Source organism: Erinaceus europaeus, chromosome 16 (assembly GCF_950295315.1).
Source record: "Erinaceus europaeus chromosome 16, mEriEur2.1, whole genome shotgun sequence".
Classification (NCBI taxonomy): Eukaryota; Metazoa; Chordata; class Mammalia; order Eulipotyphla; family Erinaceidae; genus Erinaceus; species Erinaceus europaeus.
The window spans coordinates 25,832,188-25,856,248 of NC_080177.1; the positions used below are offsets into that span (position 1 = coordinate 25,832,188).

At 40.1% G+C, this 24,061-nt stretch overlaps 1 protein-coding gene across 4 annotated transcripts in view; it reads right to left on the reverse strand.

Moving 5' to 3' along the window:
• Positions 1 to 5,571: 5,571 nt before the first annotated feature.
• The window catches only part of GARIN2 (golgi associated RAB2 interactor family member 2), a 45,109-nt gene continuing 26,619 nt past the window's right edge, over positions 5,572 to 24,061 (reverse strand). For all 4 annotated transcript variants that reach the window (XM_060174786.1, XM_060174788.1, XM_060174787.1 and 1 more), the window contains 2 exons: positions 20,064 to 20,092; positions 5,572 to 5,697 (listed from right to left, as the gene is read on the reverse strand). In XM_060174786.1, coding sequence (XP_060030769.1) covers positions 5,588 to 5,697; positions 20,064 to 20,092 — 139 coding nt within the window. In that variant the 3' untranslated portion in view covers positions 5,572 to 5,587. The remainder of the gene's footprint in view (positions 5,698 to 20,063; positions 20,093 to 24,061) is intronic.

A 24,061-nucleotide genomic window follows, 5' to 3' on the forward strand; every position in this document is an offset into this window, starting at 1 on the left:
TTATTGTTGTAGTTATTATTGATGTTGTTGTTGTGGGATAGGACAGAGAGAAATGGAGAGAGGAGGGGAAGACAGAGAGGGGGAGAGAAAGACAGACACCTGCAGACCTGCTTCACCGCCTGTGAAGGGACCTGCCTGCAGGTGGGGAGCCGGGGGCTCAAACCGGGATCCTGATGCCGGTCCTTGAGCTTAGCACCACCTGCGCTTAACCCCCTGCGCTACAGCCCAACTCCCTGAAAATTAGAACTTTAAAAGTTTATAGGTTGGAGCCAGGCAGTGGCACACCTGGCTAAGTGTTCACATTACAGTGCACAATGCAGGTTCAAGCCCCTGGTCCCCACCTGCAGGGGAAAGCTTCACAAGTGGTGAAGCAGGGCTGCAGGTGTCTCTGCCTCTCTCCCTCTTTTTCTCCCCCTTCTCAGTTTCTGTCTATAGTCAGTAATAAATAAAAATATTTTTTAAAAAAGTCAATAGATTGAGGGCCAGGCAGTAGCGCAGTGGGTTAAGTGCACATGGCTTAAAGCGCAAGGACAGGTGCAAAGATGCCAGTTCGAGCACCGGGTTCTCTACCTGCAGCAGGGGGTCTCTTCACAAACAGTGGACTGGGTCTATAGGTCTTCAGGTGTCTTTCTCTCCTCTCTGTCTTCCCCTCCTCTCTCCATTTCTCTCTGTCCTATCCAACAACGACGACTACAACAATAAAACAACAAGGGCAACAAAAGGGAATAAATAAAATAAATATTTAAAAAAATAATAAAAATAAAAGCAACAACAACAATAAAGGCAACAAAAAAGGGAAGAAAAAAAAAGCCTCCAGGAGCAGTGGAATCATAGTGCAGTCACTGAGCCTCAGCAATAACCCTGGAGGCAAAAAAAAAAAGTCAATAGATTAAGGGTATGGGAGAGAGAATAATAGCTATGCAAAGAGAGATTCTTATGTCTAAGGCTCCAAAGTCCCAAGTGCAATGCACCACCATGAGCCAAAGCTCAACAGTGCTTTAGTAAATATATATATATATATATATGAAGCTTTTTCCCCCAGCAGCCTTTTCTTTTTTTTTTTGCCAGTAGAGTTACCGATGGGTTTTCCTGCATTATGAGTACACCGCTCCTGGCAGCCATCTTTTCCATTTTTTTCTTCTATTTTTATTTGACATAATAGAAATCGAGAAGGGAGGGGGAGAGAATAAGGAGGTAGAGTAAGACAGACACCTGCAGACCTGCTTCACCGCTCATGAAGGTCGGGAGCTGGGGCTTGAACCGAGGTCTTTGTGCATGGTGATAATGTGCACTTAACTGAGTGTGCCACCATCCCCCAGCAGCCTTTTATTTTTCTTTCCCTTTTTCTTTTCTGTATTGGAGAGAGAGAGAGAGAAAAGAAACACCTGAAGCACTACCCCATTACTTGTAAAGCTTCCCTCCCTGGGGGGCAGGATAAGGATTAACCCCCTGGCCATTTCTCTTAGTAATATGTACACTCTACCAGATTCAGCACCACCCAGCCACACTTGCACTGTACTTTTACTCTGGAATTTGTAAAAGTTTCCAATCAGCTTAGATACCTCGTTTCTAACAAATTATGAAAAATTAAGTGTTTGTGTCTGACCCTTATGTGTGAGTTTAGATCACACATACTTCTGTGAGACAGGTTAAGTACAGATCATAAGGGGGGGGATTAGATATGCACAGGAGGCAGTTAAAGTTTAGTTTTGCAAAAAAAAAAAAAATCAATAGAAATTAATATTGGAGACTTCACAAATTTTTCTCATGGAAAATGTCTAACTTTTGCCATGATAGACTACAGCAGAATTAGATTAAATACAGAGCCTCAGGTTTTAAAGGGCCAGGTGGTGGCTCACCTGGTTAAGAACACACACTAGAGTGTACAAGGACTGGGGTTCAAACCCCTGGTCCCCACCTGTGGGGGAAAGTTTCACAAGTGATGAAGCAGGGCTTAAGGTGTCTATCTCTCTCCCTCTCAAGATCCCCCTCACCTTTCAGTTGATCTGTATCTAATAATAAATTAAATTAAATTAAATGTGTTGGGTGAAATGAAAACGCTCCAGTACCTTCATCCTTTAGGGATACTGAGAAGCAAATACCATTTTCTTTTGCTAGTAAAAACATTTTGAGATGGCATTTGGAAATATAAACTTATTTAAATCAACTAAATAATGTGAAACTGGTGCCAAGTTCTCATTAACCAAGTCCTTAGACTGAAAAATTTCAGTTCTCCTGGTCCCACGGATAACTCTCCAAGCAAAATCAAGAAATTTGAACAACAAGCAAGAGACTCCCAAACTTGTTATATCTCAGTTATGGTGCAGAAACATTAACAATAAGTAACAATGAGCAGTTTGCATCTAGAATATAGAAAACAAATATATATAGGGTCTCAATAAAGTGTATGATTTATATATTTTGGATAGAGACAGAGATAAATTGAAAGGGTCAGGGAAAGAGGGAGATAGAGAGAGAGAAAGAGAGAGGGAGAGAGAGACTGATCTACAGTAGTTTCAGCATTTGTGAAGCATTCTCCCGGTAGGGATTCGGAGCTTCTTTTTTTTTTTTTATCTATAAAGAACATATAATCTGTAAACAACAAATACATAAACTAAATGTTTAAAGATTTTTAAAAGCATGTAAAAACCATGAAGATCTCTTCTCACAATTTGAAAGTAAGACCATTATTCTATTTTAACAGCTTATTTCTGATATATTTTCTTTTTAAAAATTCTTTGTTAGATGGAGACAGAGATAAATTGAGAGGGGGAGAAGAAAGAGACAGAGAGACACCTGCAGCTGTGCTTCAACACTTGTGAAACGTTCCCCCTGAGGGTGGGAACAAGGGCTTGAACCCTGGTGTTTGTGCACTGTATTGTGTGAACTTAACCAGGTGATCACTGCCTGGCCCCAAGGCCATTATTCTAAATCACAGTTCAACAGTTACTCTTTGAAAGACACTTCTAAGCACCACTGTGTTTAGCAGTGTTAGGACTCATTCCTATGAAGCATTAGAAAATTAGCAGTTGCTTATTCTCTGTCATACTTAAGACAAATTTGTCTTAAACTGAGTTAGCTTTCATGAAGAAAATTAAGAACTTCAGTGGGTACCCTAATTTTCACCTAACATATTTCATAAAACATTTAGAAGCTCTTCTACAGCTTGGGAGGTGGCACAATGAAGTGTCAGGCATGAAGTCCTGAGTTCAATCCCAAGCACTGCATGTACCAGAGATATCTTTTGGTTCATTCTCTCTTTCTCTCTCCTCCCCTCTCATAGTTTTAAAAAGTAAAAATTTCTAACATTAGAATATTCTGTAAGCCATAAAACTAGTTGCTTAGCTTGGCTAGGTAGCTTTGGCCGAGGGTGTCCCATGGTGTTATAATTGTCAGCTAGGTTGAGTAGGTAGCTCAGTGGAAGACTATAGTACTTGCATGCATGAGGCCCAGGGGACAATCCCCAGTATTGCATGGCTGGAGTGGTGCTCTGTAAGATAATGTCTTTTTGTTTATTTGTGTCTTTTACCAGAACACTGCTCAGCTCTGGCTTATGGTGGTGTGGAGGGTTGAACCCGGGACTTCAGAGCCTCGGGCACAAAAATTGTTTGTATTACCATTATGCTATCTCCCCAGACTGTATGATATGATAATGTCTTTTAAAAAAATACATGTCATCAGAGCCCAAAGTCATCTGAAGGCACTAAGGAATTTGCTTCCAAGAAGACTCCCTCACATGACTAATAGCTAGAGGCCATGCAGATTTCTCTGTGGGAAGTGATAACTGGCTTCTGCCAGAGCATAAGACCCAAGGTAGAAGCACCATTCTTTGGATGGGACCTTTCTTTACAGTTTCTTTTTTTATTTAAAAAAATCTTACATTTCTCTGGATTGGGCCAGAGAGACAACTCACCTGGTAGGGTAGGTACCTTGCTATAAGTGGCCCCGGGTTCAAACCCCAGCACTACATGGCAGTACTGAGGCTTTGGTGCTATGGTGTCTCTCCTTCTCTCTCTCTCCCTCACTGTCTGATTCTTTCTCTTTGAAAAAGCCCAAAAGCAGTGCAACTGTGAGTGTCCAAGGCTCCAGCAATGTCAAGAAACATAAATTAATAAAAGCATAGAGATTAAAAAAAAAAACTGGAACACAAAGTAGAAGAAATATGATATCAGTCTTAAAGATCTTCATGGTACCCAGTGTTAGAAACAACACATTGTTGGGTTAATGGTCAAAGGAAGAAAGTAACAAATTTATACAGAAACTTTAAAGATAGCTCTATAAATAAGCATTGAGTTAATGAATTAAAAATGTTTTATTTATTTCCTTTTTGTTGCCCTTGTTGTTTTTATTGTTGTTGTAGTTATTGTTGTTGATGTCATCGTTGCTGGATAGGACAGAGAGAAATGGAGACAGGAGGGGTAGACGGAGAGGAGGAGAGAAAGACAGACAGCTGCAGACCTGCTTCACTGCTTGTGAAGCGACTACCCTGCAGGTGGGGAGCCAGGGGCTCGAACCCGGATCCTTAAACCTCCGGTCCTTGCGCTTTGCACCACGTGTCCTTAACCCGCTGCACTACCGCCCGACTCCCTTAAAAATGCTTTGCACAGTTCTCCACCAGCCTTTAAAATCAATATCCACAAGTGTGGGGAAACTTGACTGTTTAACTTCTGGAAGTGGGGGACTGGATTTATGCTCTCTCCTTAAAAAATAAATGGGGGGGGGGGTTGGGCGGTAGCGCAGCGGGTTAAGCGCTGGTGGCGCCAAGCACAAGGATCCAGGTTGAGCCTCCAACTCCCCACCTGCAGGGGGTTCGCTTCATAAGCAGTAAAGCAGGTCTGCCGATGTCCATCTTTCTCTCTCCCTCTCTGTCTTCTCCTCTCTCCATTTCTCTCTGTCCTATCCAACAACGATGACATCAATAACAATAATAATAATAATAACCACAACAATGATTAAAAAAGAACAAGGGCAGCAAATGGGGGGGTATAAGATACAAAGAGAGAAAAAAAAGAATGATTAAAAACAAATCAATGAAATCAATATCTGGCTCACTCAGTAAAATGCACATGTTACCAGGCACAAGGACCTGGCTTCAAGTCTTCAACCACCACATGGGAGCACCTTCAGAAGAAACTTCACAAGGAATGGAATGGTACTGTAGTGTGTCTTTTTCTCTGTCTCTTATCCTCTATCTACTGGTAATGTAAAATAATATCAGCAGGAGGAGGGAATTGTATAGGCAGTGAGCACCAGTGTTGACTCTGGTGGGAAAATTAAATAAATCAACATCCACAATTGTAATAGTTAAGATTTAAGAAATTAGAGTAGGAGGCCAGGTAGTGGCACACTTTGTTGAATACACACATTACTGGGTTCAAGCCCCCAGTCCCTACCTGCGGGGGGGGTGGGGGGGGAGCTTCAAAAGTGGTGAAACAGTGTTACAGCTGTCTCCCTACCTCTCTCCCTCTTAATCTCCCCCTCCCCTCTCAATTTCTCTCTGTCTCTATCCAAAATAAAGGTAGATTAAAACAAATAAACACACACACACAAATAAAAGAAATTAGAGTAATATGAATTATGCAAATGATTAAATTGTAGATTTTATTTCTGCCACATGGAAGACACTGCTTTGTTTTTCCACTATTGCATTGGCTGTAATTTCTTGAGTTGTGCTTGCTTTGTAGGTTAGTAGTTTACCTGATCAAAAAAAAATGAAATCAGTTCAATTAGTTCAAAAGTGTGAAACAATACCTTTAAGGTTATCACTATTGTTGAGATAAAACTTTAGGAACAAAACATGAGGAAAATAAGTAATTGAAATAAGTAAAGTGCATTTATAATAAAACTTTTAACAATATGTTTTAGAATTATAGGTTCTAATTTGTGAAATCTAAAAGCAGAAGCAACATATAAGAGAACTTTGATTTTTTTTTTTAAATCTACTTATAGAGGAACCTAACAATTCAAGGGGTTGAAATTCACATTATAAGCTTTCATTCTTTAAGATTTACAGGCCTATAATTGAATTATTTGCAAGATTTTTGTTTGGGATAAATTGAATCATAGATAAGTCAAATATGTAAGATTTACATACATATATTAAGTGCTTGTTGTAAATACGGAGTCAAATAACTTTTGCACTATGTAGTTGTAATAATGTAAAGCCTTAATTAATAGTAGCAAATTATTCCACCATGAAAAAAAAAATCACCTGCCTTTTCCCCCATTGAGCAGCAATTCACTTATTTAAATATTTGGGAACCACTTTCAAATTTCAGAAGGCAAGGTTTACATATGCTACTTATAGGACCAGAAAGATAGTTCAATAGGTAGGGTGCCTACACTACCATATATTGGGCTGTCATAAAAGTCATGAAGTATTAGTCTTTTTTAAAAAAAGATTTTATTTATTAATGAAAAAGATAGGAAGAGAGAGAGAGAGAGAACCAGACATCACGCTGGTACATGTGCTGCCGGGGATTGAACTCAGGACCTCATACTTGAGAGTCCAGTGCCTTATCCACTGTGCCACCTTCTGGACCACTGAAATATTTTTCTAAGTAAAAGTGTATCATGAGTTTTCTCAATAATTAAATAATTAAAACCCAATAATTAAAGCCCCAGCACATTACTATGGCAATAAAAGAAGCTTTAGTGCTGTGGTCTTGCACCTAACTCTGTCTCCATCTGAATAAAAACAAAATAGTCTTGGGAGGAAAGCGAGGACTCATTGGATAGAGGTCACACTTTATGATGTCCCTGTACCCAGGTCTGAGCCCCAGGCCACCACATAGGAACGCCATGCAAAGGGGAAACTTCATTAGCCATGGAGCAGTGCTATGGTTTCATTCCTTCTCTCTTTTTCTCTGTTTCTCATCCTCTATTAATAAAACAAGTCAACAGGCAGTAGGAGAATCTTGGAGATGTGAAAACAAAGCAAAACAAAAGAAAAACTAAAAACAAACAACCGAACAAAGAGCCCTGCTGGTGAAAGAAAAGGAGGAAAGAAGTGAAGGAAGGAAGGATGGGAGGGAGGGAAAAAAGAAAGGAGGGCATAGTGTTAACATGGCTAATGCATGTGGCCCTGATCCCACCAAAATATTATCATTAATAGTAATATAATGGCAAATTTAAAAAATAAAGATGAAGGGACCAGATGGTGGCACACCTGTTTGAGCACACATATTACAGTGTGCAAGGATACGGGTTCAAGCCCCCAGCACCCACCTGGAGGGGAAAGCTTTGCCTGTGAAGCAGTATTGCAGATATCTCTTTATGTCTCTCCCTTTCTACCTCCCCTTTCCTCTCCATTTCTGTCTGTCTCTGTGCAACAAAGATAATAAAAATAAATAAATAAATAAAGATGAGGTTAGATAGTGGTACATCTGGCAACACACACACACACACACACACACACACATTGCCAAACATGAAGACCCAGGTTCAACCACCCAGTCCCCACCTGCAGGGACAGAGGTGGGGGTGGGGCAGCAAGGGAAGCATCACAAGCAGAGGAGCAGCGCTACAGGTCTCTCTCTTCTCTCTCCCTGTCTGTTTCTAACAAAGACAGAAAGAAGAAAAGAAAAAAAGAAAGGAAGGAAAGAAGGAGCTGCCAGGAGTAGTGACATTGTCATTCAGGCACTAAGCCTCAGTGATAACCCTGACAGAATATATATGGCTGGTATATATATGGTTTATTTGGACAGTGTGCTGCTTTACCATAATGCAACTCGAGTTCAAGCCCAGCCCTCACTGCACTGAAGGAAACTTTAGTCTATGGCCATACCACCCTGCACACACCTGATCTCGTCTGAAGGAAACTTTAGTTCTGTAGATCTGTGTGTCTTCTCTCTCTCCTGCCTTCTCTGTGTCTAACATATATGACTATTTTTGCTCTTTATGAGACTGATATTTGTAATTTCATTGTTACAGTGTATATCAGAGAAATAAATCATTTTATGTATTGGGCTATTTTCAAAGGGATTTTGTTTTATATTCTATAACATATTGAGAGGTGGACGGGCTGGCTTGGCATTCTATCTCAGTGGGTGTAGGAAGCAGTACAGGTCACCAGTTGGCCACTACATCACCTTCCACAATCACTAAAATGTTTAAGGTGAATTTAAGAGAATACTTAAGGGGAGAATAAATGGAAAAAGGATAGGGGTCCGGGTGGTGGCATACTGATTAAGTGCACATAGTACTAAGCATAAGGACCCATGCAAAGACGGAAAAAATGGTCGCCAAGAGCAGTGGATTCATAGTGCTGGCATCAAGCCCCCAGAGTAACCAGAAGGAAAGAAAGAAAGAAAGAAAGAAAGAAAGAAAGAAAGAAAGAAAGAAAGGAAGGAAGGAAGGAAGAAAAAAAGAAAGAGAGAAATAAAGAAGAAAGGAAGGGAAAAAGATGGGATGCAGGGGGTACATTTCATGAGCAGCAGAGGCAAAGCAGGTCTGCAGGTGTCTATCTGTCTGTCTCCCCCTTTCTATCTTCCTCTCCCCTCTCAATTCTATCTTATCCAATAAAATGAAAAAGATGACCTCCCAAGAGCAGTGGATTCTTGGTGATGGCACCAAGCCTCAGCGATAACCCTGGAGGTTCCCCAACCCTTCCCCACCTCAAAAAAAAAAAAATGGCACAGACTAAGGAGCACATCTGGAGGTTATTATGCATAGACTTTTGGTATTTTTTGGTCATATTCTTTTCCTCTTGTATGTTACGTCTGGCCCATGGTGTGCATTTGGGTGAGTTCTTATTAATAAACCATGTGCTGTAATGGGGCAGACTTTGGTGGCAGTAACAGAAAGGTAGAATAAAAAGTGGGCATCTCAATTCCACCAACAGAGCCCTGGTGAGATAGGCTTGTGGTTCCTACCAAGGCCACCTAGTTTTGCCAGCCTGTTTTTCAATTCTGTTGATAAGGGAGGAAGATGCAGTGCCCCTAGTGTATTGCTTCTGCTCTTTCTGTGCCTCTGGGCTCTTCTTCAGTGGCTGTGAGAAGTTTCATTGCTAAGTAAACTCACTGAAAAGGGATTGTGTCAAAGGAACTTAGGATACATTGCCCAGGGCTGCCACATGCAGCTGTATAGGTTATGCACTGCATAGAGAGTACAGTGTGAGAAAGAGAGATAGCATGATGATTATGCAAAAAGACTCATGCTTGAGGCTCTGAGGTGCCAGGTTCAATCTCCCACAGCACTATAAATCAGAGTTGAGCAGATTTTTTTTTTTGGGGGGGAGGATCTTCCAGTAGAGAGTACAATGTGAGTAGAGTCCTTGACACTGTGCCCAACTAGCACTGGCAACCTACATAAATACTCTGTAAATACTTATATACTTCTGGTGTGAAACAGAAGTGTTGGCTATGTTGGTTAATCTAACAAAGTAGGTGAGGAAAGAGTATGAACAAGAGTAGGAATGAATATGAAAGAAATCCCTTGTAAAAGCAGCAAGTAAGTCTCTTCCAGTGTCTCAGCTGAAGCTCCTTCTACTCCTTGTGCTGCTTGATATTTTTACTCATGATGAAGCCTAGATTTCTAAAGCAGAAATCACACAAAACCCTCCACATCCCATTCCACCTCTATTGTGAGTACAACAGAAGTAATAAGATACAGAGTTAAAAGAATCAAGTTATTGACAACTATTTGTGGAAATGTCATGATTGCCCTGTAGGGATATATCTTTATATTTATAGAAACTTATAGTTGAGAAAAAAATTACCTTTAGGTTGTCTTTCATGTTTTTTCCTCACTCCATTGGGATTTTTTCTTTTTGTTTTACTTTGCTTTTCTCACATCCATTCCCCCTAAGAAGGACCAGTTGAGGTACAAGATTGAGGAAAATAGAAAAAACAGAGGGGAAATAATGGCAAAAAGTGAAGGAGAACATTAGAGGGAAAGTGAAGAAGGGGAAGAAGAAAAAAAAGGAGGAGGAGGAGAAAGAGGAGGAGAAAAAGGCACAGAAGGAAAGAGACCCTAATTTGGTTCTTAAATGATATTCTAGCCACCTCATCAAAAATGTCTGTATACTTTCTTGTGGAGCTTGTGTTAAATTCCATAACAGGTCTTCTTGTGGGGGTCCTACCTCTTTTTCTGTTTTTAGCCCAGATTTTATAAACAATGAGGGTACCTGGCTACATAGGATTCCAAGGAATTTGATTTGCAAAAATTAAAAAGGAAGGCAGAGGGCAGGGGTAGATAGCATAATTGTTATGCAAACATGCATGAGGCTCCAAAGTCTCAGGTTCAAACCCCTGAACCACCATAAGCCAGAGCTGAGCAGTGCTCTGGTTAAAAAAAATAAAATAAAAAAATAAAAGGAAGTCAGAAAAGAAAGATAGGTGGAACTGGAGAGGGAAACACCCAGTGTTTTTCTGATATTTCTCCATTTCCTCACTGCATGTTTATATCCTTTGTTCCTTTGTTTCATTTCTTTCACTCTTTAAAAAAATACTGAGGAGCCTAGACCTCTAATATATCCCTTTCTCCACCATCACTGGTCACTTTCATCAGGAATGTCAGCATAAGGCCTCTAATGGGCCTCTCCAGGAACTTGTCTTTTCTATAAAGTAGCAATGGTAGAGACTGCCTCACTTTCCCATGGGAGGCTGGGCCAACCTACCCTGCCACTCCAGGAATACTGGTCCTGAAATGAGTGCAGCCTAGAATGCTCCCAGCTGTGACCAAGAACAGGGAAGTCAGACTGACAGGGACTCAGAGGTTACACAGGCTCTTGTGCTAAATATGAATATGTATGGGCTCTGGGTCAAGTTGATGGGGGTAAACAGTTAATTTTATTCATAGATTTCCCTCAAGTTTGGGAGGCACTCCCTGTCCTAATCCAACTTTCTAGCTCTATTCTCAACTCTCACACCATCTTCCAAGACAATATTTTTGTCTACCTCCATATTAGCTATTAAACTCAAGCAAAAAGTATGAAAATCATTGGCTCTAGTGACATGCCTAAAATAAGACTTTCTAGCTTCTTTCCACCCTAAGATCCCTATTCTCATCTGCTCTATTTCTACTCTTTGATTCCTGTACATTAATCATTTTGTCCTGCTTTATATCTCATTGCCTTCCAGCCACCAAGTTGCAGATGCTACTATGATTCCATCCTGAACTCCCTGGGCAGAAGATCTCACCAATGTGTCCTGGAACTTCACCTCTCCAGAGTCCTACCCCACTCAAGAAATACAGAAACAGGCTGGGGGTATGGGTCAACATGCAAATATCCATGTCTAGTGGAGAAGCAGTTACAGAAGCCAGAACTCCCACCTTCTGCACCCCAAAAAGAATTTTGGTTCATTCCCCCCCAGAGAGAGAGAAATGATATGGGAAGATGACCGGAGGGCTCTGAACTCCAATTCCATCATGACCTGGAGAGAGAAGAGGGGAGAAGAAAGGACATTTGGAAGTAGCAGTAGGTGTAGGTGTGACTTAGAAAGGAAGAGATGTCAGGACCATAGAAAATAATATATATATAATTTTATATATTAATATATATATAATATATATATTAATATATATAATATATATATATATATTAGTCAACCCATATTAGCAAGATTGGGATAACTACTATAGCTTCCAGTGAAGAGAATGGGGATACAGAACTCTGGTGATTTGAATGAACAGTAAGCAATTATACCCTGTTATCTTATAATTTTGTAAATCAATATTAAGTCAATGATAAAGTAAAGAAAAAAATTTTTTTAATGCCATAGGATGGCTAGACCTATTGTTTGGCCCACAGTAAAGAAATCAGTCAAGATAAGAAGAATACAGTTAGAAAGGTAAGAAGTGGAAAGATGGGTCCCGATCTAGAGAAGAAGATTTTGCGTCTCTCTCCTCTCCCGGATCAACTAGGAATACCAAAGGAGACCACCCGGACCGAAACAAGACAGGACTAGAATGACCACAGAAACCCAGTAAATCACCCGTGAGTACAAACACGCGTGGCTGGTGACAGAGAGGAGAGAGGGGCCTAAGGAGAGATTAAGTGACTGCTAACAGTTCGACAGTTTGTCAGTGGAGACACCACCTCCAGTCTGCTCCACCAACAAGGGGACAGCTAAAGGGAGGAAAGGACTCCCCAGAGACTCACCAAGTACAACTCTGAGTCCCCATTGCTACTACCCTCAGAATCTGGAGCAGCAACAGGGAGGGACACCAGGGCACAGAGATCTAACCGGGAAACTCAGGAGAAGACCTATACCTCGGTGGCATAGCTGAAGGGCTGTGAAAGTCTCTTTGCATAACCACTGGATTACCTCTGCCACACCCTGCTTTATCTCTTGGTCAGGAGTCATTGATTAAGCCAAGAAGCCTATTGATAGTTTAAAAGCCCTCAGGCTACCATAGCCTACAGGGGGAAAAAAAAAGGCTTTTACACCATTGAACTCCAACTCAGGGATTGAAAAACCTCTTAACTTATATAAAATGGTTAAAACAACAAGAAAAAATAATGGAGACTCGAACCAGGACAAGAGTCCAGCTAAAAGTCCTCCAGAGGGCGAAGCACAAAACAACGAGTTCAACATCCAAACATTAGCTAAGGAAATAATAACAGGAGTGAGTAAAGAATTTGAAAAAATTGTAATCAGAACTGCAGGAACAACAAATGAGAATATGGAAGAAAATTCTAATTATCTCATGGTTATTAGAGAGCTGAAAGCTGAAATTGCTGAGCTAAGAAGGCAACTAGCTGAACAAGCTAAAACAGTATCAGAGCAGGGCAACAAAATAGATGAACTCCAGAAAGCAGTAGAGGGCAGAGAGAATAGAATCAATGAGGCTGAAGACAGAATTAGCAAGACTGAGGATGAATTAGAGACAACTAAAGAAGAAGTAAGAGATCTCAAAAAGAGATTAAGAGATGCTGAAAACAACAACAGAGTCCTATGGGATGACTTCAAAAGAAACAATATACGCATTATTGGCTTACCAGAGGAAGAAAGAGAAGGGGAGGAAGAAAGCGTTCTCCAGGCCATAATAGCTGAAAATTTCTCTAGTCTAGACAACACCAAAGACATAAAGATTCAAGAAGCCCAGAGGGTCCCAAACAGAATTAACCCAGACCTAAAGACACCAAGACATGTCATACTTAGATTGGAAAGGAATAAGGATAAAGAAAGGATCCTCAAGGCTGCAAGAGAAAAACAAAGAGTCACCTACAAAGGAAAACCCATAAGATTAGCAGCAGACTTCTCCATACAAACACTACAGGCCAGAAGAGAATGGCAAGATATCTATCGAGTGCTCAATGAGAAAGGCTTTCAGCCAAGAATACTATATCCTGCTAGACTGTCATTCAGACTAGATGGAAGCATCAAAACCTTCTCAGACAAGCAACAGTTGAAGGAAGCAACCATCACCAAGCCTGCCTTGAAAGAAGTTCTGAAAGGTTTCCTATAAACAACCAGACCACCACAAATAGAACATATATCAAAACACTCTAAAACTCTACAAGAATGGCGTTAAAATATCTTCAATCTTTGATATCAATAAATGTGAATGGCCTGAATTCACCTATTAAAAGACACAGAGTAGGAAGATGGATCAGAAAACACAACCCAACAATATGTTGTCTACAGGAAACTCACCTAACGCAACAAGACAAACACAGACTTAAAGTGAAAGGATGGAAAACTATCATTCAAGCCAATGGCCCACAAAAAAGGGCAGGAACAGCTATTCTCATATCTGACATGATAGACTTTAAAATACATAAGATTAAAAAAGATAGGAATGGACACTACTTAATGCTCAGAGGATCAGTCAATCAAGAGGACTTAACAATTATTAATATCTATGCACCCAATGAGAAGCCATCTAAATACATCAAACTTCTACTGAAAGAGCTACAGCAATATATTAACAGTAACACAATCATAGTAGGGGACTTCAACACCCCACTATCTCAACTTGACAGATCATCCAGGAAGAAAATCAGTAAAGACATAAGGGAGCTAAATGAAGAGATAGATAACCTAGAACTATTGGACATTTTCAGAGTCATTCAGAGCAAGTTGTGGTATATATACACAATGGAATACTACTCAGCTGTAAAAAATGGTGACTTCACCGTTTTCAGCCGATCTTGGATGGACCTTGAAAAAATCATGTTGAGTGAAATAAGTCAGAAACAGAAGGATGAATATGGGATGATCTCACTCTCAGGCCGAAGTTGAAAAACAAGATTAGAAAAGAAAACACAAGTCGAACCTGAAATGGAATTGGAGTATTACACCAAAGTAAAAGACTCTGGGGTGGGTGGGTGGGTGGGGATAATACAGGTCCATGAAAAATGATGAATGAAATAGTGGGGGTTTTATTGCTAAATGGGAATCTGGGGAATGTTATGCATGTAAAAATAAATAAATAAATAAAAAATAAAGTGAAAAAAAAAAGAAGATTTTGCTTGGGCCCTATATCAGAGCTTTTTAAAAATAAAACAGTACACTGATTATCACTTTAATCTAAGTCATACTCAAAAGAAGAAAAGTGAAATTCTTTCTTTTTAAAAAGATTTTATTTATTTATGAGAAAGATAGAAAGAGAGAAAAAGAACCAGACATCACTCTGGCACATGTGCTGCTGGGGATTGAACCCAGGACCTCATGCTTGAGAGTCCAAAGCTTTATTATTGCACCACCTCCCCGACCACGTGAAATTCTAACTGCAGAAAGTTTGAGAGATGAATTAGAGACCCTGTCTCAAATGAGCATTGCCATGGACTGGTTGAGCATGAATCTGACAAGATTAATAATACCAGGGCTTATTTTTCTGTAGCAGGGAGCAGTTATTATTCTAGTTGACATGTAGAATAGAAATCAGAATTACAGGCTCATTTAAAATTAACAGTCAGTCTAAATTCAATAAAGATTCTGCACCTTTTAGCCTTTCCTGGGAAAAGTGTTTTGTGTAAGTAATAGTGTGTGAAGGGGGGAATCATTCAGAGAAGTGTGAAAAAGGGGAAAGAAATGCTAATCAGAGTGAAAACTGAACAACTATACAAGCCTAAGTTAGGGAAAATGGTAAGGTACAGGAGAAAAAAAATGGAAATAATGAAAGTACGTGGGGGGGGAAGGAAGATAATTAATACTTTGTGAAAACTGCATGTCAAATTGTATATTGTATTATCCTTGTGATTTAACAAGTTCATGGGGGAATTGGCTCCAGACTTCTGGAATCTCATTTCAAGCTGTCTACTAAATTTATAAAGATGTGTACCAGACTCACAAACATATCATCTTATAAAATCTTAACAGCTGCAGAACGGAATAGTTCACTTGAATAGAGTGCTGTTTTGCCATGTGCATGACCCAGGTTTGAGCCCAGACTCCCACCACATTGAATGAAGCTTCAGTGCTGTGGTCTCTTTCATTCTCTCTCTCTCTCTCTCTCTCTCTCTCTCTCTCTGCCATTCTATCTAAAAATATACAAGAAATCTTAACTGAATAGGTCTTGAAACAGCTCACCACGACCTCCTCATACCCTTACCAGTATGCACACACATTTTATACTTGAGGAAACTGAGGCCCAGAGATTAATGACACAATCCTGGGAGAGGAAGTACAGTTAGAAGTCAGACATAGGGCTTTAGTTCTAAATAAAGTGCTCAATAGCTAGCTTATGAATCTTTCCCCATTTCCTTCAATACCTTTCCCCAGCTTGATTCATGGACTCATTACTTCCCAGGCCCTGTCACTCTATTTTTGTGTATTTTTTCTTTAATTCTCAAGTTTTCAAGTAGTCAATCAGTAATTTTAATTGATTAATTTCATAGGAGGAGGGACTAGCTGAGCCAGTAAAGCATACACTTTATCATGCAAGAGGATCTGGGTTCCACCCACTGACCACCACATAGACGCACCATGCAAAGGGGAGTCTCACAAGTGGTGGAGTAGTACAATAGCCTGTCCCTCTCCCTCCCCTCCTCTCTCCCTCCCCTCCCTTCCCCCTCCCTTTCCCCTCCCTCTCTCCCTTTCCCTTTTCCCCTTTCCCTCTTTCTCTCTCCCTCCCCCTCTCCCTCTTTCTCTCCCCCTCCTTCTCTCTCTCTCTCTCTCTCCCCCTTCCCTCTCTCCCTCTTTGTCTCCCTCTCTCCCTCCCTCTCTCTCTCTCTCTCTCATTCTCTGTATATAAAACTAAAGCCCATTGGGGGATGGGTAGTAGGATAGTGTAGGCATAAAGTCCTGGTGGGGAAAAAAAGGTGATTTATTTCATAAGCGTGAGAGAGAAGAGAGAAAAGCCAGAGCACCACTCTTGACATATGCAGTAGTGCGATTGCATAAATACAGGGTCTCAGGCATGTATGTTCCATGTGGCAACTCCCAAGCCAAATTCAGTAAGTTTTGCTGACTGTGTGCTCAAGTCCTTGTTTCCATCTAACTGCTTCTTACCTGGTTCTGATTCAAGACTTTGGTATCCTTTACCTGACTATTATAATGACCTCCTTCCTTCCTCTTACCTTGTCTAGCTTCTTTTGGTGATTGCTATCAGATTCAGAGGTTAATCATCCCACAACAGAACACTAATTTTGTCACTTCCTTGTCTTTCAGTGGCTCCTCCTTGCCTACCTAGCAAACCTATCCAAACTTCATATGGTAATATGACCAGGCGCTATGTCCTGTTATTCTTTTTTGCCTCCAGGATTATTACTGGGGCTTGGTACCTACATCACGGATCCTCTGATCCTGGGGGCCATTTTTCCCATTTTTGTTGCCCTTGTTGTTGCACTTTATTTTATCTTATTTTTTTCTGTTGCTTTTGTTGTTTTATTGTTATTATTGTTGTTATTGATGTTGTCGTTGTTGGATAGGACAGAGAGAAATGGAGAGAGGAGGGGAAGACAGAGAGGGGGAGAGAAAGATAGACACCTGCAGACCTGCTTCACTGCCTGTGAAGCGACCCCCTTGTAGGTGGGGAGCTGGGGGCTTGAACCGGGATCCTTACACAGGTCCTTGGGCTTTGCGCCATGTGCGCTTAACCTACTGTGCTACCGCTCAGCCCCCTATTTATTCATTTTTAAGGCTAGGAAGAATCTTAGCCTGCTATGGTGCTTCTTATATACTAGTGAGGCATTCAGTGCTTGTTTAATCCAATAAAGTTGAATTTATACCAGAGACAGGTGGGGGGGAAGAAAAGAAAAGAAAGGAGGGAAGGAAGGAAGGAAGGAAGGAAGGAAGGAAGGAAAAAAGGAAGGAAAGGGAAGAAAGAAAGGAAGAACAAAAACACCTAAGCTTTAAAAACAAACAAACAAAACACAGCCAAATAAGCAAGGAAACACTCAGCAGGTGAGGCCCTGGGTTTGATCACCAGTACCCAGTGAGGGTACAGTGAATACCGTCAAACAGGGACTCCATATGGTGGAGCAGTTTACTTCCTCTCTCTCTCCGTCTCTCTCTCTCTCTCTCCTTTTCTCCATCCCCCATATTTATATTAGAATGAAAAAAATAGAATGAAAAAAAATGCAATAGAGAGGCTAATATGGAGGCCGAGTGGTGCGCACCTGGTTGAGCACACAGGTTACAATGTGCAAGGACCTGGGTTTGAGCCCCTAGTCCCTACCTGCAGGAGGAAAGCTTTGCTGGTGGTGAAGCAGTGCTGCAGATAGATGTCTGTCTCTCTGCCTCTCTGCCTCTCTGCCTCCCCCTTCCTCTCAATTTCTGACTGTCTCTATCCAATAAATAAATAAAGATTAAAAAGAGAGAGAGGCTAATATGTGGTATCATGCAACTGTGAGACCATTGGTTTGTTGCTTAGTGCCACATAAAAAATAATTTTAAAAAATCAGTCATGTATAGGGTAAAAACACAAGAATCAATGTCCTAAATTAATTTTAAATTCCCATGGTTTGAATAACAAGTGCTTCAGCATATATACCAATTCACTAATTACATATTACTGAAAATGCTGCTACTGTATTTATTTAGCTTTTTTCAAATAGTAGGAAAGGGGGGTCGGGTGGTAGCGCAGTGGGTTAAGCATACATGGCACAAAGCACAAGGATGGGTGTAGGGATCCCAGTTCCAGCCCCGGGCTCCCCACCTGCAGGGTAGTGGCTTCACAAGTGGTGAAGCAAGTCTGCAGGTGTCTATCTTTCTCTCCCCCTCTCTGTCTTCCCCTCCTCTCTTGATTTCTCTCTGTCCTATCCAACAACGAGTGACATCAACAACAACAATAATAACCACAACAAGGGCAACAAAAGGGGGGGAAAAAGGCCTCCAGGAGCAGTGGATTCCTGGTGCAGGCACTGAGCCTCAGCAATAACCCTGGAGGCAAAAACAAAAACAAACAAAAAAAGTACTCTGGGGTGGGTGGGTGGGGAGAATACAGGTCCATGAAGGATGATAAATGACACAGTGGGGGTTGTATTGTTAAATGGGAAACTGGGGAATGTTATGCATGTACAAACTATTGTATTTACTGTTGAATGTAAAACATTAATTCCCCAATAAATAAATAAATAAATAAATAAAAATAACAGGAAAGAAAGGGCAAAGGAAATAGTTCAGCTCATCAGAGCACCAATGGGCATGCCCAAAGTCTCAGAGGCCACAGGTTCAATCACTAGCACTACTTTATGCTTGAGTTGAGCAGTGCTCTGGTCTCTTCATAATAACTACATTGATCTTGGGGTTGATGGTGGTGCAAGGATCTGGGTTCCAGCTCCCAGCTCCCCACATGAGGGGCAGAGGTGGGTTGGGGTGGGAGGGTTGTTCCTTCATGAGCAGTGAAGCAGGTCTGTAGGTATCTTTTTCTCCTTCTCTGTATCTTCCCCTCCCTCTTCACTAGATGAAAACTCTGTATACCACAAAGGAGAGTTAAAATTGTTCTGATAGACTATCAATAGAAAATACCATATCGTCATTTAAAATTTTTAAAAAATATTTATTCCCTTTTTTTGCCCATGTTACTTTATTGTTGTAGTTATTGTTGTTGTCATCATTGTTGGATAGGACAGAGAGAAATGGAGAGAGGAGCAGAAGACAGAGAGGAGGAGAGAAAGACACCTGCAGACCTGCTTCACCTCTTGTGAAGTGACGCCCCTGCAGCTGGGGAACCAGGGATTTCAACCCGGATCCTTACGCCAGTCCTTGCGCTTTACGCCACCTGCGCTTAACCTGCTGCGCTACCGCCCGACTACCCATATTGTCATTTTTGATACTGTCTAGAATATAGGTAAAACCATATCACAGTGAAGCCCATCTCTGCCTTTGGACACTAAAGACCAGTGGGAAGGCCCAACAACTAATTCCATTTGTATAAACTCCAATCCTACAATTATTTGCTTCTTTTGTACTTCTCTGTCACTGTAACTAAAAATGCTTTTAAGTGTTCTTGGTTTTTTTAAGTAGAGGCATTTTTTTCTTTCCACCTAAGCTCAGTGAAATATGCCCTGTGTTCTTTCTATCATGTTCTTTTATGTGCATGACTGGAGTTAAGGCTTGTTCCATCCCCCAGGGTAGACAAGTAGCTTAAAAGTAGGCCAAGCAAGGGAGAGAGCTCTACCTGCACCTAAATCATAATCCTCCACCCAGCACACACACACACACCAAAAGCTAATTTTTCCAAGTTAAAGTTCTAGAGATTTGAGAAGTAAACATTAAATGGTATCACTTGATAGCAAAGCAGAAAGGCCAAAGGTGTGAGTAGGAAGAAAAAGGGGGGCGGGTAGATGAATTTATATTTATCAAGAAAGGCAGTTTTGGATTACTCCCCTTTGGAATCAGCAAGCATAAGAAGTCCTATTGTTAATTCATTTCTGCCAACAGATTTAGCTGGCGAGTGGAGCATGACCAGCGGATTAGGATCAGAAAACTAGGAAACTGGACTCAATCAGCATGAAATAAAAAAAGTGAAGTGATGACCACCACTTGAAAGATGGCGTGAGGATAGGCTTTGAGGAAGAGTTTGTCCATCGTTGGATTCTCAGGACAGAGCTAAAGGCGGTACGAGAACACATCAAAACAACTAGCTGAATTCCTTTGCTCTTAACTATGTTCCAGCTCCCAGAAGTGACAAACTAAGAATCACAAAGCTTGGTGGAATTTGTTCCATACCTGAAGTGTCTGAATCAGTTCTCGCACTCCTGTAAAAATAAATAACATGTTTCAGAAATTTGTCGGTCTAACCACAAATATTTTTAAAATAATTACTAAGTATAAGATTATCATACTCTAAATGCCCATGAGTAGTAATGAAACATGTTTAGCAAGCATAGGGTATTACCAATCATTTCAGTTCAGATTATTTAGAGTAAGATTATTTAAATTTCGGTATTATGAGAACTAGCCAACCTGTAAACGCCGTAAGAGTGAACAGTATGTGATAGCATATGCTCTTTTTATTGATAGTTGTTACTCTATGTGTGAAGCCCTGTGCTGCCACCTCTCCTCGTCCTCCCAGCAAGTTGCTTAGGATTGAGACTGAGAGAAGCTAGTTGCTACCCAGGAGCTTGTGAATAAGGTCAGTAATATTGAGGTTATAGGTTCTCACTGAAACCTGAGGCAAATTCTGCAGTGGATGGCTGCCTGAGGTCAAAAGTTACCTACCTCTGCTGGCTTCTTCACCAGTTTCTATGGCCCTGGAGGAGGGTGACAGCACTTGGAAATCTGCAGGTGAATACTCAATTATTTGTCCAAGTGACTACACTTTTTATGGGTTGGTAGGCAAACCAGGAGGGTAGCAGTCAGCTTTTCAGATTATTTCACTTTCAGAAATGCCTCTGGATAAATAAACTTATTTCTGCATTCCCAGTATTTTTAAAAATTCATAATTAACGTGTTTATTTTCTTAAACCCCTTAGTAGACTAAAACATATTACATTATTTAACTTTTACCAAATCTTTGTTCCCTGGCTACATTTCCAATAAGTATTTTGAAAGTATCTGAAAGTACTGTGAATAAAGGAAATATTAGAGATAATCACCCTAGTTAGTATCTTCCCAGAGAAATGTACAGTGACACACTGATAAGTCTATTTTTAAGGAATCTGGAAAATATATCCATTCTAGTTCTATATTGGGTCTCACCACAGTAAACTTTAAATTTTTAATTTTCTCTCTTTTTAAAAAAATTTATTGGGGCCTGCCAGTGGTGCACTGGATTGAGTGTACATCCTACAGCACAAAGACCCTGGTTCAAACCCTGGTCCCTGTCAGCAGTGGGGAAGCTTCACAAGAGGTGAAGCAGTTGTGTCTCTCTTTATCCCTCTCTATCTCCCAGCTCCCTTTTGATTTATGTTTCTATCAATCAATAAATAAATTACTAAAACATTTATTAAAGGGAGAGCAAGCTCGGTGCTCTACCGCTGTGCCATGCCACAAAAATCCTGTGCTCTTACATTCAGTTATCTTTCCAATCCTAAATTAATAATTTTCCTAGCAGACTGCAAATAAGTGATTATGTAGCCTTCACCAAGTGGGCATGATGGTTCAAAGGAGGGTTTAGATTAATAATAAAAATCTTCAAGAGACTGAGCATGATTTATAAATAAATTCTTTTCTTTTAAAATCTATTTTATTTGATAGGATAGAGAGGAATTGAGAAGGAAAGGGGATGTAGAGGGAGAGAGAAAGACACCTAATCCCTGCTTCACTACTCATGAAGCTTTCTCCCTACAGGTGGGGGCAGGGGACTTGAGCCCAGGTCTTTGCACATGGTAACACATGTGCCACCACCTGGCCCCAAATCTTTCACTTTTTTTTCTTCTTCAAATCTTTCACTTTTAAAGGACCTAAAGTGGTAGAGGTCTCTATTAAGACTTATTATACTTTCCGGTCATAATTATAGAAAGACTTCATCAATAATTCATTCATCTAGACAAATTCTTTTTTTTTTTTTTTTGTCTCCAGCGTTATTGCTGGGGCTCAGTGCCTGCACCACAAATCCTGGAAGCCATTTCCCCCCTTTTGTTGCCCTTGTTGTGGTTATCATTGTTGCTGTTGATGTCGTGGTTGTGCACTGGGCTAAGCACACATGGCAAAGCGCAAGTACCGGTGTAAGGATCCCAGTTCGAGCCCCGGCTCCCCACCTGCAGGGGAGTCGCTTCACAGGCGGTGAAGCAGGTCTGCAGGTGTCTATCTTTCTCTTCCCCTCTGTCTTCCCCTCCTCTCTCCATTTCTTTCTGTCCTAGCCAACAACGAACGACATCAACAGCAACAATGATAACCACAACAATTTCTTTGTCATGTTGCAATTGCTAGACTCTTTTAAAATGTATTACATAGACAGGCTATTGGAAACATCTTTAATGTAGTCTAATTCAGAAGCAGAACACATACAATTTTTTTCATTAAAAATTATGTAGGTTCTGATTTGGAGAAAATATTCTTTATTGTGAAAGAAAGATCATATTTTGTAGGTGTTTACTGACAATATAAAATCTAATGGTTTTAAAGCATTATGATTTGTCTATAATTTATTTTGACAATTTCCTATCAAGTTTGCTATATTGTGCCTAAAATTCTATGAATTTGGCATTTGTTGTAATGTAGGATTAATCTAGAATTTTCTTTTTCTTGCTTTTGTCAAACCAATGAATTATTTGCTTCATAAATTAGGAAAATGAAAGGATGACAGAGGACCTAGTGGGGGTTGTATTGTTATATGGGAAACTGGGGAATGTTATGCATGTACAAACTATTGTATTTACTGTTGAATGTAAAACATTAATTCCCCAATAAAGAAATAAAAAAATAAATTAGGAAACTGAAACTTTTTTTTTTACATTTAAAATAAATATTACATCAATAAAGCATTGGACTACATACAAAGCATGAGGTTCCAACTTCTATCCTTGGAATAATACGTGCCAGAGTAATATTCTGGGTCTGTCTCTCATTCATTAATAATAAATAAATGTTAGTAAAGAAAATATTACATGGAATTCTAAGACTGAAAAACTGTACAGTGAAATTCACAACTGTATTCTTTCTTTTCTTTCAGATCATTTGTTCCTGTCTTTTTGAGTTTTGAGTTTACCAGTTTTTCCTCTCGGCATTTTGTCTTTAATTTATGGTTTCCAAGTGATTCAAACAAAGTTGTATATAATCTTTCTCAACAAGAGAAAAAAAATCTTGTGATTTTACTATTTCTCATTGTATTTTCTATTGGTTGATGTTATCACCTTTTGTGTTTCCAATGTTACCATTTTAAAAATCATCTGAGAGCAGCCGTGGAGGGATTTCAGTTGGTAGAATAAGGACGTGTGTGCCAGAGGCTCCTTGGTTTCTTTTCATTTTCTGTGCCCCATGTGCTGGAGCAGTGCTCTGGTTAACTGGCTTATTTTGTTGTTCTTTTTGAAGAGGTATCAAACTCTTCTTAATACTTCATGACAATTAAAACATTTTATTTTATTTTAGCTTCCAGGGTTATCGCTGGGGCTTAGTGCTGGCACTACGAATCCACTGCTCCTGGTGTCTTTTTTTTTTTTTTTTCTTTCCCCATTTTGTTGGATAGGACAGAGAAAAATTTAGAGAGGAGGGGGAAATAGAGAGGGAGAGAGAAAGACACCTGCAGACCTGCTTTGCCATTTGTGAAACTTCTCCCCTGCAGGTGGGGAGCAGAGATTCGAATGTTTTCTATTTTATTTTATTTTATAAGACAGAAAGAAATTGAGAGGGCAGAGGGATGTAGAGAAGGAGAGAGAAAGATAGACACCTGCAGACCCGATTCACCCATCATGAAGCACCCTCCCTGCCAGTGGGGACAGGGTCAAACGCTGGACCTTACACATGATAATGTATGCGCTCAACCAAGTGCGCCACCAATGGGCCCAAATCATGACTTTTTAAACAACCCAACAGTAAATAAATAAAAATAAATTTAAGATTAAATTTAAAAGAATTTAGGCATTTATAATAGTATAAATAATTAGCTCTCTAGATTTTTCCTCTTTATAAAATGATTGAATTAACTTTTACCTTTGACACTACAATGTTCTTTCACAATCATCTCTCAATCATGCTACTGAAATTATGAAAACTTTTTAAAGTGATTATTACTTGTTTTTTAAAAAATATTTATTTATTCCCTTTTGTTGCCCTGTTTAAAAAAA